The 17,382-nt window shown below is 38.2% G+C and overlaps 1 protein-coding gene across 1 annotated transcript in view; it reads right to left on the reverse strand.

The window, feature by feature from the left end:
* HELLS (helicase, lymphoid specific) overlaps positions 1-16,614 on the reverse strand; it is a 44,567-nt gene extending 27,953 nt beyond the window's left edge. The window contains exons 1-4 of the mRNA XM_003409225.4: positions 16,440-16,614; positions 15,897-16,018; positions 8,608-8,730; positions 844-900 (exon numbers count right to left, since the gene is read on the reverse strand). Coding sequence (XP_003409273.1) covers positions 844-900; positions 8,608-8,730; positions 15,897-16,018; positions 16,440-16,470 — 333 coding nt within the window. The 5' untranslated portion in view covers positions 16,471-16,614. The remainder of the gene's footprint in view (positions 1-843; positions 901-8,607; positions 8,731-15,896; positions 16,019-16,439) is intronic.
* Between the last annotated feature and the right edge of the window lie 768 nt (positions 16,615-17,382).

Below are 17,382 nucleotides of genomic sequence, written 5' to 3' on the forward strand. Positions count from 1 at the left end.
TGGGAATACTACTAATAGCACTGCTACCTAACAGAGCTGTTTTTAGAATTAAGAGAACACGTGTAAAGCATAGAACAAAACCTAACACAATGAAACGTGTGAGAGGCAGAACTCGATAGGACTGCCTTATTTTTCCAGGTCTCGCAAGTTTTCCACCTTTGATGGGGTACAGTGTTAACCACTTTTCTATCATTTGTTTTAGCAGAATTATTTGAGTTTTCCTTCTCTGACAGGTTTCCTCTTTAAATATGTTCCAGTTTTTGTAGGTTTTATTGTACATAGTTAAGTGCTCAATAAATGTTACCTTTGTTATTTCTCTTTTCACTATCACAACTGTTATTTAGACAATTCCCATCAAGGTATTAAACAATCTCACCTTAAAACATCTCCAAAAAGATCACACCTAGTTCAGGCTGTCCCTAGATGAATGTTATTATCTGAAACGTTATTAGAAAATATAACATCAAGAATTCCCATTTGACCCCACTGCTGCAGCTATGGACAAGATACGAATTTAGATTATCATTATTATTACTGTTAGGGCTGAAAAAGGTTATTTACAGGATGATGGTGTAGAAATAGTAATCATCATGGTCTCCAAAAGAACTGCCAGCTAGAGTCCCCAGAAATTGAACTGAAGGGGAGTCATATGTCTATCCTCCCTCCATATCTAAAATACTAAAAAATGGATTTTACACATTTCTATGTAACTTTTAATATAAACAAAGGTAGGCTATCAGATAAACAAAGTTAAAATAATAATCAAAAAAAGTCAAAAGAACACAAAAGAATTTCTTCAACATTTCAGGTAATATATAAAAAAATCCTAGCTTACTGTATTACCTTTGTAACTTTTAAAGATTCCTTTTTCCTCTCCAATTTCTCTTTCTTCTTCTGTTCCTGTAAGGTAATTTCTTTGTGTCATAAGTGGAAAATACAAGTATAAAACATACATCTCAGCTCTCAAATAAGGTATATTCACAATCAAGAAACTATTTGAAAATGCTTTACAAAGGAAGAGCTTGTGCTTCCAGCTTTTATGGAATAACAGAGCAGATTTACCCTCCTGCCTCAACAACTAAAACCCAGACCAAATAACCGTTTTCAGACAACAGGCAGCAAAAGACATTGAACACTGAGAAAAGATAAACAAATGAGGTAAGTGTTCTCACTGTCCAGCTTACTTTCCGAAAGCAATTTTTAGGCATGGGTAATGTAGGCGGAACCCAAACAGAGCCCAACAGTTGAGAACACAAAGTTCAAAACGTACAGCAGCTAGCAGTTGCAGGGTTGAGTACCAGAGAGAAAAGAGCTACAGAGTGAAAACAATGAAGATGTACAATCTTCAGCTAAGTACTGATCAGTGCAGGAGTGCAAGGAAAGCACCAAGGCCAAGAAAACAGCCACCATAAAGAAGCAGGTAGAACAATCCCCTACTCTTTTCAAGTACTCAGGAATAGTTCATTACCATCAGCTAAAGTTGAAACACTTCCTAACATACGGAGTGCTGAGTTCAGAAGAGAGGCCAAGTTACTCCAAGACTAATAAAGCGTTAAAAGCAAGATGGTGAAGAACTGAAGAGTTGGTTAAGTATTTGCCTTATAATAAATAACAATAACTCATTAATTTTGTGTTTATCTGTATGTTTCATTTTACCATAAAAAGGTTTTAAAAAGGGTTGAGCAAAGGATAAAGAAAAAGACAGATGCAGCAAGTGTGGCAAAATCCCAATTGATAATTGTTAAATTTGGGTGATGGAGACACAGGGGTTTATTGTGTACTCTCAATTTACACAAGTTTTGAAATCATCACACAATCCAGTCTAGTGACAAACAATAAATACAATAAGTAACGAATATATAGTACGTTAGATGATAAGTGCAATGGAAAGAACAGAACAAGCTAAAGGGGATCAGGAGTGACAGAAGAGGTACAAAGCAGCAATTTTATTTAAGTTTGTCAGGGCAGGCCTCATTGAGAAAAGGTTGTTTAAACCAAGGCTTGAAGAAGATGACGGAATAAGCCATGCAGACATTTAGGGGAGGAGTCCACACAGAGAATAGCTAATGCCAACAGCATAAAGGCTCAAATGAAGGAGCACACCTAGAATGCTTTTGGTAAGGTAACGGGGTTTGGGGAGGCAGCCAGATTGCTGCAGTCTTGTAGGACATTATAAGGACTTTGGCTTTTACTCTGGGTGAAACAGAAAAGTTACTGCCAGGTTTTGAGCAGAAGAATGACATGACCCGTCATATTTTAAAAGGATCACCCTAATGTTGGAAACACATTGTTAAGGGACAAGAGCAAACTATATGTAGTCTACAAAAAACCTATTTTAAATATAAAGATACAAATAGGTTAAAAGTAAAAGAATGGAAAAAATATACACTAGGCTTATATTAATCAAAAGGAAGCTAGGGTGGCATTATCAATGTCGAACTAGATTTCAGAGCAAAAAATGGCAACGGAGATAAAGGATCATTTCATGATGAATGTTATTAGTTGCCATCAGGTTGGCTCCAACTCATGGCAACCCCAACTCAGGACAACAACCCAGTGCACAGCTGAACAGAAACACTGCCAGATCCTGTGTTGTTCCCATGATGAGGAAGTCAATTCATCAAGAAAACATAACATTCTTAAATGACAACACACCTAATAGGTCCACAAAACCTAAAATATTTACTCTCTGACCCTTTACAGAAAAAGTTTGCCATCATTAAGATAAGAGATCAACATCTAAAAATCAATTATTCTCAGACAGAGCGGGAGGAAAATGTAGAAAAGTCAAATTCACACACACAAAAAAGATCAGACTTAACTGATCGGACAGAGGCTAGAGGAACCCCAAGACTATGGTCCCTGGACCCCCTGCTAACTCAAAAGTGAAGCCACTCCCAAAGCCCACCTTTCTGACAAAGATTAGACAGGCCTATAAAACAAACAATAACACACGTGAGGAACATGCTTCTTAGTTCAATCAAATATACAAGACCAAATGGGCAACTTCTGTCCAAAAGCAAGACAAGAAGGCAGGAAGGGACAGGAGAATTGGACAAATAGACACAGGAAACCCAGAATGGAAAGGGGGAGAGTATTGTCACATTGCAGGGATTGCAACCTATTTCAAAAAACGATATGTGTACAAATTTTTGCATGAGAAAACTTTCACCAAAGCACAATTTAAAAAATCAATTATATTTCTGTATTATAGCAACTGACAATCAGAAACTGAAAATATTAAAATGTCAATCTCCTCCCCCCACCCCCCCCCCGCTCCCAAACTGATCCACAGCAAGCATTTTTGGTAGAAACCGACAAGCTGATTCTAAAATTAATATAGAAGTCCAAAGGCCATAGAAGAGCTAAAACAACTATGAGAAAGGACAAAGTTCTCCGACTTTAGAGACCTCTTACATTAGACTTCAAGACTTAATATAAAGCTACACTAATCAAGACAGTATAGTACTGCATAGACAAGTATACTGATGGAACAGAGACGTGTCCAGAATAGATTCACACATATATGCTCAACTGATTTTTGATAAAGGTGCGAAGGCAATTCAGTGGAGAAAAATGTCTTTTCAATAAATGTTCCAGAAATAAGTAGATAGCCTGAGTGGTACAAGCAGTTTGCAATCAGCTGCTAACCTAAAGGTTGGTGGTTCAAACCCACTCAACGTCTCTGCAGAAGAAAGACCTCATTTACACTTCCATAAAGATTAAAGCCAACAAAACCCTATGGAGCTCAATACTACTCTGTAACAGATAGGGTTGACATGAGTCGGGGGCCGACTTAATGGCAGCTAACAACAACAACAAAAATACCTCTATAAAACTAATGTCCATGGAAACAGCAGTCAATAAATCAAATGACGTGTTGCACTGGACAAATCTGCTACAAAAACTCTTTCTAAAGTTTTAAAAAACAAAGATGTCACTTTGATAACTAAAGTATCCCTGGCCCAAGCCATGGTCTTTCAATCACCTCATATGCATGTGAAAGTTGGATAATGAAAATGGAAGACAGAAGAATTGATGCGTTCAAACTGAGGTGTTGGTGAATGTTGACTATAATGCAGACTGCCAAAAGAATGAAAAATCAATCTTAGAAGAAATACAACCGGAATGCTTGTTAAAAGCTAGGATGGCGAGGCTCCAACTCGCTTACTTAAGACACATCATCAGGAAAGACCAATCGCTAGAAATGGGCATCATGTTTGGCAAAGTGGAGTGTCAGCAAAAAGGAGGAAATTCTTCAACGAGATGTACTGACACATAGCCACACAATGTATTCAAACATCCCAACAATCATGAAGGTGACACAGCACTGGGCAACATTCTGCTCTGTTATACAGAAGGTCGCCGTAAGTCAGAGCAGATTCGACAGCAACTAACAACAACCTTTACCTCACACCATATAAAAGACCACAGACCTACATGTAAACTGTAAAGCTTCTAGAACATAGGAGAAAATTGTTGTGACTCTGGTTAGGCAAAGATTTAAGAAATGATACCAAAAGTAAAATCCACAAAAGTCAAAACTAATTAATTAGACTTCATCAAAATCAAGAACTTCTGCTCTTCAAAATCCACTATTAACAGAAAGGACATGCCATAAACTGGAAGCAAATGTTCACAAACACATATCCATTAAAAGATCTGTACCCAGCACATATAAAGAACTCAGTAGTAAGAAAATAAACAACACAATAAAAAAAATGGGCAAAAGATTTGAACAGACATTTCAACACAGATATATTGATGGCAATGGGAAAAGTGGAACCAAAGGTGGGTGTTGTCAGTATGACCAAAGTAAACGATATCTCTGAGAAGCACTCAAGAGAAAAGAATGCCTATGCTACAAGAGAAAAGAATGCCTATGCTAAAGAATTTGATGTATACAAGAGGGCAACAACTCCAACAAAGACCAAAAAACAAGTGTATAATCACATAGTTATTGATGGGTATAAGCATACAAATATATGCATAGGTACAGGTGTATACGTATGTGAGAACAGATAGAAGTATCTGTGTGTGTAAATGTAGATATGTGTGTGCAGCCACATATATTCATTGAAGACACAACTACAGATACTCCTCAGACATCACCACTCCTCAGACATAACCAAACACCTTCGAAGATTGGCTTCCTAGATTTGAAGGCTTAGGACCACAGTCTCTTGGGACAACTCAGTCAATTGGCATAAAATAGTCTACAAAGTTCATGTTCTACACCCTAGCGATGTGGTAGCATCTGGGGCCTTAAAAGCTTGCAAGCAACCATCTAAGGAGCAAAATAAGAAGGTGACCAAAATCTCAAAGAAACGAGTCTCCAAGGCCAACAGCCTACATGGGCCATGACCTCATCTACTCTTAGACTAAAAGAACTAAGCGGCATGCAACTACCACCACTTGCTGCTCTGACTGGTGTCACAATAGATGGTCCCAGATAGAATGGGTGAAAAATGCAGAACAAAACTCAAATTATTAAAAAAAGCCCAAACTAACTGGACTAGTTAAGACCAGAGGATTCCCTGAGACATTCTTTAACCCTTGAAGCTTTACCTATAAGGATGATGGTCTACTAAAATAACATCTGTATGAGACCAAAAGGTCAACATTTACTCTAAAGCAAAGATGAGAAGGGGGCAGGGAAACTAGAGTACTAGAAAGAGAACAACCCTAACACAATTAAAGAGAATGCTAAAACATTGTAAAAAATGTGACTAATGTAACTCAACAATTTGTGTGGAAACTGTCTAACAGGAACCTAACCTACTGTGTAAAGTTTCACCAAAAATGTAATAAAACATTTTTATTAAAAAAAAAAAAAAAAGTTTTCTGATGACAGGTAAACACTGAAAATTTGCTCAACATCACTAGTCGTGAAAAAATGCAAATGAAAACGATGTACCACACCTACTAGAATGGCTAAAATTAAAAAGATTGATCAATATTAGCCATTAGAGAAATGCTAATTAAAACTACAACAAGATTCCATCTCACTCCAACAAGGCTGGCATTAATCCAAAAAACACAAAATAATAAATGTTGGACAGGCTACAGAGAGACTGGCACTCTTATACACTGCTGGTGGGAATGTAAAATGGTACAGTCACTTTGGAAATCCATCTGGCGTTTCCTTAAAAAGTTAGAAATAGAACTACCATACAACCCAGAAATCCCACTCCTCGGAATATATCCAAGAGAAATAAGAGCCTTTACAAGAACAGATATATGCACACCCATGTTTACTGCAGCACTGTTTACAATAGCAAAAAGCTGGAAGCAACCAAGGTGTCCATCAACGGATGAATGGATAAATAAATTATGGAATATTCACACAATGGAATACTACGCATCGATAAAGAACAGTGACGAATCTGTGAAACATTTCATAACATGGAGGAACCTGGAAGGCATTATGCTGAGTGAAATCAGTCAGATGCAAAAGGACAAATATTGTATAAGACCACTATTATAAGATCTTGAGAAATAGTTTAAACTGAGAAGAACACATACTTTTGTGGTTACGAGGAGGGGAGGGAGGGAGGGTGGGAGAGGGTTATTTACCGATTAGATAGTAGATAAGAACTACTTTAGGTGAAGGGAAGGACAGTACTCAATACAGGGAAGGTCAGCTCAACTGGACTGGACCAAAAGAAAAGTTTCCTGGATAAACTGAATGCTTCGAAGGTCAGCGGAGCAAGGGTGGGGGTTTGGTGGCTATGGCTTAAGGGGACATCTAAGTCAATTGGCAAAATAAATGCTATTAAGAAAACATTCTGCATTCCACTTTGAAGTGTGGCGTCTGGGGTCTTAAATGCTAACAAGCGGCCATCTAAGATGCATCAATTGGTCTCAACCCACCTGGATCAAAGGAGAATGAAGAACACCAAGGTCACAAGATAATTATGAGCCCAAGAGACAGAAAGGGCCACATGAACTAGAGACTTACATCATCCTGAGACCAGAAGAACTAGATGGTGCCCAGCCACAACCGATGACTGCTCTGACAGGGAGCACAGCGGAGAACCCGTGAGGGAGCAGGGGAATAGTGGGATGCAGACCCCAAATTCTCATAAAAAGACCAGACTTAATGGTCTGACTGAGGCTAGAAGAATCCTGGCAGTCATGGTCCCCAAACCTTCTGTTGGCCCAGGATAGGAACCATTCCCGAAGACAACTCATCAGACATGGAATGGTCTGGACAATGGGTTGGAGAGAGATGCTGATGAGGAGTGAGCTACTTGTATCAGGTAGACACTTGAGACTGTGTTGGCATCTCCTGTCTGGAGGGGAGATGGGAGGGTAGAGAGGGTTAGAAACTGGCAAAGTGGTCACAAAAGGAGAGACTGGAAGGAGAGAGCGGACTGACCCATTAGGGGGAAAGTAAAAGGGAGTATGTAGTAAGGTGTATATAAGTTTATATGTGAGAGACTGACTTGATTTGTAAACTTTCACTTAAAGCACAATAAAAATTATTAAAAAAAAAAAGATTAATCAAACTATTTGCGATGATGTAGAACCAGGACTCTCACACACTGCAGGTGAGACTATAAAATGGTGCAATCACTTAGGAAACAGTTGGACAGTTTCTTAAAAAGTTAAACACATTCCTACCGTATGACCCAGCCATTCTACTCCTAGGTATTTAGCCATGAGAAATAAAAGCCTAAGCCCATACGGACTTGTACATGAATATTCATAGCAGTTTTATTTGCAATAGCAAAAAATTGGAAACAACATAAATGGCAATCTACAGGTGAACAGAGAAACAAATTGTGGTATATCTACACAATGGAATACTCTCAGAAATAAGAAGGAACAAACTATTGGTATACCCAACGACATGGATAACTATTAAAATTATGCCAAATGGAAGAAGCTAGACAAAATAAGTATACATACTGTAATATTCCATCTATTTAAAATTCTAGGAAATGGAAATTAATCTACAGTGAAAGAAAGCCAATCAATGATTGTCTGGGCATAGATGACAAGCAGGGAGGAGTAGAAGGAGAGAATTAAAAAGGGGCAGGAGGAATCTTCTGAGGGTGATGGTTATGTTCATTACCTGATTACGGTGGCTTCACAGATGTACACATATACCAAAATTTATAAAATTGTACATTTTAAATCTGTGCAGTTTAGTGTATGTCAATTGTACCTCAATAAAGCTGGTTAAAACGAACGACAAAAAAACAGCACTGAGCAACATAAAATTCACAATTTCTGGCATCCAAAAAATACTATCTATGACCAGGAAAAATAACAGGTGAATGAATGGAGGTATTTTCAAACAGAATAAAAAGAATGGCCTACTGACAAACACAACGACATGGATGAATCTCAAGAATATGCTGAGCAAAAGATAGAAGAGCATATACCATGTTTCCATTTATATAATATTCTAGAAAAGGCAATACTAATCTATATTATCTTGATTGTACTGGTGGTTACATGAGTGTATACATCTATCAAAACTCAACATGTACATTTAACAATGTATGCATCTTATTGTATGTAATTTATAACTCAATGAAGTTGTTTTAAAAAAAAATTTTTACACTACCAAGTATAGTCAATCTCATATACTCATACCTCTAATTGTTGCTGTTCCATTTTGGTCAATAAAAACTTGGAATAGATATTGCTTTTCTCAAGCAAATGTTGAAGTCTCCGGTACCGAATGTCCGTGGATTCTCTATCCCAAGACATGCGAGCCTATCCCAAGAAAAAATTTCCGTAAGTTCTCTAATACATTGATTTTTTTTTTTTTTGGCATAAGATTTAACAGAAATGGCTACACAAATTATTTTCAATATACTTCCCATTAATAATGAAAAAAATATTTTTATAAGATTAAATTCATTTACTAATGATAGTCTATTTTCCAAACCAAAAACTGACACAAGTAGCTGAGAAAGCATTCTGGGATTCAATGGGCAATCTGGCACATGTAGCTTGGATACCAAAATATTGAAATTTCAGATACTGGACATATAGTTGCTGATACCTACTGAGTTGAGGGTCCATTAAAAAACTATTTTAAATTAAAACTACGAAAAAGAAATATTTAAAGTTGGATTTAAGTTTTTAACCAACCAAATGCTTTCAGGGGGAAAAAAAAAAAAAACTTTGTGTATTAGTTTTTTTTTTAAACACAACAGAGTTAAAAAAAAATAATCTCACTCTCCAGAATTTTTAGAATTTAACAACTATTGTCAAAATATTTCAGCATGCTAAATCTACTGGAGATTTCTTAGGAAACTTTCTCCTTTTGCCCTCAGTATCGCGTTCTTCCAAAGCTTTGCCTTATCCCTTAGCTCTCTTTTACTCTCACAGCTTTATTTTTCATTTCTATGTATCTTCTAATTAAAAACCTGTTTTCCATATTACTTTTATATATTGATTTTACTGATCATTTCTAAGAGTCTACAATATTTTTTCTAGTGACTAAGGAGGAATCTTCTCTCAATTCACAATGACAAGAATAGTTTAATAGTTTAAAATAACACCAGAGGATACAAGATAAAATTACACAAAACAACAATTGAATAGAATAAATGGTCCACAAACTTTTTATGCAAAAGAATAGATAGTAAATATTTTAGTATTTGTACCTCAAACAACCTCTGCTGCCAAACTCAACGCCAGTAATCTGTCAACTCAGTACAGGCAATAACAGCTTGAATTCAAAGATGCGTTACTGTGTGAATTCACCTACTAAAGCTTTCCCCCTCCAGTCGATTCCAACTCATAGCAACCCTATAGCAACCCTATACCTATAGGGCAGAGAAGATCTGCCCCCACAGGGCTTCCAAGGCCACAAATCTTTATGGAGGCAAACTGCCACAACTTTCTTCCGTGGAGCTGCTGGTGAGTTCAAACCACGAACCTTACGGTTAGCAGCCAGGCACTTATCCGCTACACCACCAGGGCTCCATCTATTAAAGCTAAAGACATGCAAACCATACCAACCAGCAATTCCACTCCTGAGCAAGCAATTATGTGCATGTGCATATACACACATGCTGACCCAAACAATTTAAATTACAGTAGGGCGGTCTCAAGGAACATCTAGCTCAACTGGCATAATTTATAAAGAAAATGTTCTACATTCTACTTTGGTGAGTAGTGTCTGGAGTCTTAAAAGCTTGTGGGCGGCCATACTCCACTGATCTCACCTCGTCTGGAGCAAGGGAGAATGCAGAAAACCAAAGACAGAAGGGAAAGTTTAGTCCAAAGGACTAATGGACCACAAGTACCAAAGCCTCTACCAGACTGAGTTCAGCACAACTAAATGGTGCCTGACTACCACCACCAGCTGCTCTGGCAGGGATCACAATAGAAGGTCCCAGAGAGGGCTGGAGGAACAAAATTCTAACTCACACACACACAAAAAAAGATCAGACTTACTGATCTGACAGAGACTGAAGAAACCTCAAGAGTGTGACCCCCCGCCCCCCGACACCCCTGTAGCTCAGTAATGAAGTCATTCCTGAGGTTCACCCTTCAGCCAAAGATTAGACAGGCCCATAAAACAAAACAAGACTAAATGGGCACACCAGCCAAGGGGCAAGGACGAGAAGGCAGGAAGGGACAGGAAAGCGGATAACAGGGAACCCAAGGTCAAGAAGGGGAGAATGTTGACATATCATAGGGTTGGTAAGCAGTGTCACAAAGCAATATGTGTACAAATTGTTTAATGAGAAGCTAGTTTGTTCAGTAAACCTTCATCTAAAGTACAATAAAAAAGAAAGAAAAAAGAATCATTTGAAAAGCTCCCCAGGTGATTCTAACAAGCCAGATCGAGAACTACCTTAGAGGGTAATTTGGATAGAATGTTTTGGAAAACATTGCCAACACAATTCATCCTGCCTAACATTCAAGACAGATACTTAGTCAAGATTATCTTTTAAATGCTAATTTTTAACACCAATCCAGCCTAGTCAATCAGCAAACATGTACTTTATCCCTAATCTACAACATATTACATAAAGTTGGTGTGGAAAGTACACAATTTTTACTGGTTGTTCACTTAATACTACAGATGAGATGATATCGCCAGAGTACCTGAAAAACAACATTGAAAAACATACTTATTTCGGTAGTAAATAAAACCAAAAAAATCAAACTCATTGCTGTCAAGTCGATTCTGACTCATAGCGACCCTATACAGTGATGTACAAAAATATAAATCCTGAAAATTTCAAAGTATCATCAAGGTTGGAAAAATCAAGAGATTTCAGGAATTAGATGATATCTCGGCTGTCTAAAAGACAATGAGAAGAGTTCAGGCTTTGGCCAATTACTATGGTAGCCTTTGCATAAGCAGTGCTGGCCTAGGCAACAGCACTAAGAATCATACTTAACTAACTTTACAATTACAGGACCCTTATAGATTAGGTAGTACATCTCTCTCATAGGTTTAGAAAAACTTGTCCAAGTTATACAACTATTTAGAGGCAGATTTTCAGTATTTTGCTTTTTCAATTAAACCAAGCCATTTACTTTTCAACCAATATAAATGGAAAAACAAACGTCTTAACTCCTGCCCTTCCCCCGCAATACTCGGCAGTTTCAAATTAGAGGAAGATAGAGCCTAAGGTTGATGTGAAAGTAGGGTTACAAATTCATTTTTATATTCTAAATAATGCCCCATCACCTTGCTGATAACTTGGTGGTTTTGCTGTTCTAGCGTGTTGAGATATCTAAGACTTGGCATAACCTAATTAATTTTGTGGTTAAAACTTGATCTTGCAAATTAGATTTCACTGTATATTGCCTTTTATTTCCTAGATAGTATGTTATCTCTCTAGCTTTTCTTTCAAAATAAATTTCTTTTCTATTGCAAAAACAATGACAAGAATAAGATACGTGCGACTAAATCTAACAAATGTAATACATGCTCATTACAGAAAAATTATATTAAAAAAAAAAAATCAACCATGATCCCACCCACAGTCTGTTAACACCTTCTCAAATTCTATTTTCAGCTTTTCTAGGACAGCATTTCTTTTATTATTACGAACACTGTAATTACAACACAGTCCGTGAATGAAACGGGTATTATAAACAGGGAGACAAAAATAAACTTCTAAAAAACAGATCCTTAGAATAAGTTAATAAAACCTTAAAAATAATTGAAGTTTTAAGATGCTACCATGAAACAATAACTTACAGTATAACCAGAATAACAGAATGCCAATGGTTAATCTTTAAATCGTTTTCCATTATTTCAAAACAATTTTGTAGTAAAGCTTCCTATTTATCATTACTGTTTCTCGACTTAGCAATTTTACTTGTTATGTTAAACTGCATCTCCATCAACGGAAAGCACTGCCTGGTAGGGAGCATCTCCAAATGGCTGGAGTGAAAGAGTATGCCAATGGGCCGGAGGGGTTGAAAATCTCCACTGTCTACCCCATTATCTTTCCCAACAACAACCCAGATTTGGGGCCGGGGTGAATACTTTTCCTCTTCTAGTTGACTTAAACATAATTCAGTTCATTTTATTTCAGCCTACACAATATAAACTATTTCCCTTTCACCTCTCCAAGAAATCCCTCCATTCCAATCATTCCCCCTCCCCCTCTACATACATATTAATGCTAAAGTTAAGTCTTCTAGACTAACAATGACTTCTTTCAAAAGGAAATAGGGGTGAAAAGTCAAAGAAAACAACTAGCAAATAATGTCAAAGTCATTACCCAGGCTCTTCACAAACCTTAAAATCTCCTAAAGCAAGATAAATGCTTCTCATTGAAGAACTTTAGCTCTTCCTCTCTTAAGCACTTCTAAATATATGCTCATAAATTCTATATTCTCCTAAAAGAAAATGAAACTTTACTTTTGTATAGTGAGTTTTATGGCCTTCAAAGGGGGGAATTTTTTTTTTTTTTAATCTCAAATAGGATTTGAAAGTTATTCTTAGAATTTTCCCCTTAGTCACCTAGGGAATAACTTTTTGTAAGTGCCAAATACAGAAATTAACCAATTTCTTAGAATACCTGTACTTTACTAGTTTTTAGTAACGTATACCCTTGTATTAGTAGAAGGATTGAAATGACACCCTTTTATTAATGGAAGGATTGTTAGATTTAAAGCTATTTCAGGTTCTATGATGCAACAGGATACCAAACCTATCCTTCAACATTAACAATTACAATAAATTTTATGACTGAATACAAAATGTTTGCTCATAAGCTTAAGTTTCACTAAGAGTAGAAGTCATTTTGATTTCTGGTTTCATCAGCAAGTATGTGGTACTATAAATTTTGACAAATCATTTTTAAGTGTGAAAATGATGTCTCTTTCCTTGAATTAATACATTCTGTTGTACCTCAGGCACTATTGTACCTCTCTTCAAATGGTATTTCCCTACCCAACTAGTGAAAAGAAAATAAAATTGAAGGTGACGGCTATATCATTTTACCACCTGCGAAGTTTATTACTCTATTCTGGCCACTTGCCCCAGGATTTGTACTTTACAATTCACATTGTTACATGGATAATACGTCTATTTATGTTTATGTTTATTAATACATTTTATAGAATATTATGTTTATTATACAATATAGTAAGACATTCCTTTGTTATAGTTAGCTATGTAATAAAGCAGAAACCCTGGTGGCGTAGTGGTTAAGAGCTACAGCTGCTAATCAAAAGGTCGGCAGTTCAAATCCACCAGGCACTCCATGGAAACTCCATGGGGGCAGTTCTACTCTACCCTATAGGGTCGTTATGAGTTGGAATCTACTCAATGGCTACGGATTTGTTTTTTTTGTTTTGGTATTTAATAAATTACACAACAATAACATCCAATAAAAACAATACAAGAAGTGCTGCCCTGAAGAACCTTGTATGTCAGTGAGAATCAAGTAATGATAATACTGCGTGATGAAAAGAAGTACTACGAGAATACACAGAATAAGGAAAGGTGGTTGAAGGCAGCCATCCCAATTCTATTAATTCACATCTTCCCTGAAGCAGAAAGGGTTAATGTGACCTAAAGGAAGTATTTTAACACATTATCTTAACTGATTATGGACAACTATGGATGATCAAAGAAGCCCTGGTGGCACAGTTAAAGCGCTCAGCTGGAAAGGCTGGTGGTTCAGAACCCATCAGCTGCTCCTAGGGAGAAAAGCCCTAGCAATCTGCTCCTGTAAACATTACAACTTAAGATACCCTCTGGGGCAATTTTATTCTGCCCTGTAAGGTCACTATGAGTCAGAATCGATTTGACGGCACACAACAACAAGAACATGGATGATCAGTAATTATAGAACTAGTATTGGAGTGAAAGTACAGCATATTAGTTTCAAAGCATGAATTCTAGAACAACAAGGCCTATATTAGAATCTTGGGTTCCACTTATTAGCTATGGGGTCCCAGGCAACCTCTATGTAACTCAGCTCCCTCATTTGTAAAATGAGAAAAGAATCTACTTCATAGAATACTTTAATAGTAAGTATACTAGCACTTAAACTAGTATTTTTAATAACAGAAATAGTAATGAGTTTAATAACAAATATCTACTTCATGGAATCATTGAGGATTCAATAAGTAAACATGTCAAATATTCAGAACAATGCTTGTCTCAGAATAAATGCTCATAAGTGTTAACGATAATAATATATAAACCAAAAAAATCATTATTGTTGATATAAAATAGCAAGGAACCAAATGATTCATTACTTGCTTTTAGAGTGCATTTTTCCCCAACTTAAGCAGTTTTGTAATTATGTTGGAGTTAATTCAATATTAAATTAATGTACATTTCCTGAGACAGTCATAATAAAGAACAGGAACGCTAGAGACAGACAGCATGAGTTCAAGTCTGAGCTCAGACAATTAGTGTGGGATCTCAGCTACCTCAGTTTCTTCATTTGTAAATGAGGACAATAAAAGTACCTATTAATACCATTCATCATTGGGAGAGCCAAACAAATACAAGTAAATCACTTAGTAGGCAGTACATAAGAGCTGGCTATCATTTTTTCTCATTGTTGTGTGCTAACTCTATCTGACGAAGTAGAACTGCCCACAGGGTTTCCTAGGCTGTAAGCTTTAGGGGAGCAGATGGCCAGGTCTTTTCTTGGTGGAGACCTGGTTGGTTCAAACTGCCGACTTTTCAGTTGGCAGCCAAGGGTTAGCATGCCACCAGGGCTCCTTAAGCAGCAGTGTAGGGCTTCAGAATATACTTAACAAGAACTGAATTTGCCAGAGGGTAAAAAACTGTTCTTAGTAGCCTACAAAACAGACACTCCGTACAAGGAAATCACAAGTACAATAACTTGTTGTTGAAAAAATAAGCAACACTTTTAGCTAAAGAATCTTATTTAGCACTAAACAGCCCAAGAAAACAAAAGTCAAGTGGATCACTTGGATGGAAAACAGCACTAAAATGGACGGTAGTCATTAGACCTGGGTTCCAGCCCAAGTTGTGACTGCAGCTAACTTCTATTACCCTTAGTCTAGTACTGTATGACTACAGGTTGTAGAGATTAATGCTTGCCATCAGAAATACATTTAAGGTATTAATTTTAAAAGAACACGAGGGTAACAAAGGAGAGAATACACTACCGATTTTGGAGGCAATTAAAATGGCTAAACAGGTAATTTGAATTGTTCCTAAAAACAGAAATGAGATCACTTTATAGTACACCAAGAGAACACCTCAGAGAAGCGTATCATTCACAGCACGTGCAAAGGTTTTTCAATGGTAGTATCCGTAAACATAAAAATAAATAAAACCATTTTAAAGTTTATTTTAAAAGCCAGCTAAATAGTAAACCAAAGAACACAAATGACACCTCTAAGGAAGCACTGCCAGTTTACTGTGGGCTTTAACCACGATGAACCTGATGTGATTCCTAACTTACCTTTTCTAGCATCTTCCGCTCTCTCTCCAGTCCAGCAGCCTCAAGCTGTTCTTCCTCTTCTAGCATGGCTGGGGTAATCACGGCACTCTCCGGTTGTTCAACCATATCTGAAGCTAAGGAACCTAAGAGAGCAGAAGGCTTTTGAATTCGTAGTTGAAAACAATCACCAATTACTCAAATACTCCATTAAACAACCTCCCTACCCTTGCCAAATGTATGTGAACCAAAAGCTAAAATCTGCTGGGACGCCAGCATCACTTCTCAGAATACACCCTACTTCTCCAGAGCATCCGCAAGCTGCCTGGACCCCAGTTCACAACTCGGGATGCTCGGGAAAATGCAGCTCCCTAGTGTAAAATCTCCTCTGTCACGCAAGTATGTGCCAGTTCGGGGTGTCCTCCACTCACCTTTCCTCACCTTCTTACCCGTCTTCTTCTCAGTTCGGCCCGGGGTCGGCTCCCTCCCCCAGGTTGAGCTGCAGCCTCCATGCTGCCCCCAGTAAGGGACGCGGCCGCGCCCGGAGGAAAGCTCTCCTCAACTCACCGCCGCTACTCGCGGGTTGCTCTGCTGGCATTGCTGGATACACACCGGTGAACCGGGTTCCCTCCACACAGCGCCAGCAACGCCGCGCGCTAATTCCTCACAGGTGCTGTGAGACCCAGCCTCCCGTCCAGGGAAAAACGCGCGCTTCTCTTTCGCGGGAAAACGCTGTCATCTCGCGATATTTCGGGCTCTCCGGCCCCCCAACTACAGCGGCGCGAGATTTGGCGCAGTTTGGTTTTGTTCAGGATAGTTCAAATGCCTCAGCCGCGCAGCCTGAGAAGGATGTGCCGTTCGGCTTGCGTAAAGGTTACAGGCTGGGCAACCCCAAGGGGCAGTTCTACTCTGTCCTATAGAGTTGCTATAAGTCGGAATCGACTCGATGGCAATGAGTTTGGGACCTGCGGAGACAGCGAGCGTTTACCTGGACCTCGAGCTTGGGGAACCTGAACCTGAGCTCTGCCGAATTCAGCCTATAACTAGCGCTGTGGTAAGGGAGCGTGTCTGCCAACCGCGGAGGGCCGCAGTTAACTCATATGTTTGCTGATAGTTCTCAACTACACATTAGTTTAGTAGCACGCTTAACAATATGCAACGAACCTTCACACACTTTAGCTGATGTGATTAAATCACCCAGTCGATTATCCTTTATGTAGAGAAGAGGTGTGAGTATCCAGGTGAGGATGTCAGAAACAAAATCTTGCTGTCACTCGGAGCTTTAGTGGCTCAGTAGTTAAGCGTCTGTCTGCTAACCAAAAGGTCAGCAGTTCAAATCCACCCGTCGCTCCTTGAAAACCCAGTGGGGTAGGTAGTTCTTTGTACTATAGGGTCGCTGAGTCGGAATCGACTCCACAGCAATGGGTTTTTATGGGTCACTCGGCATGCACCAAGTGAAAATCCTCGAAATGACCCAGATGAGCCCTCTTTTGTGGGTGGGATTGGAAGA

Source organism: Loxodonta africana, chromosome 16 (assembly GCF_030014295.1).
Source record: "Loxodonta africana isolate mLoxAfr1 chromosome 16, mLoxAfr1.hap2, whole genome shotgun sequence".
In the NCBI taxonomy this organism is placed as follows: domain Eukaryota; kingdom Metazoa; phylum Chordata; class Mammalia; order Proboscidea; family Elephantidae; genus Loxodonta; species Loxodonta africana.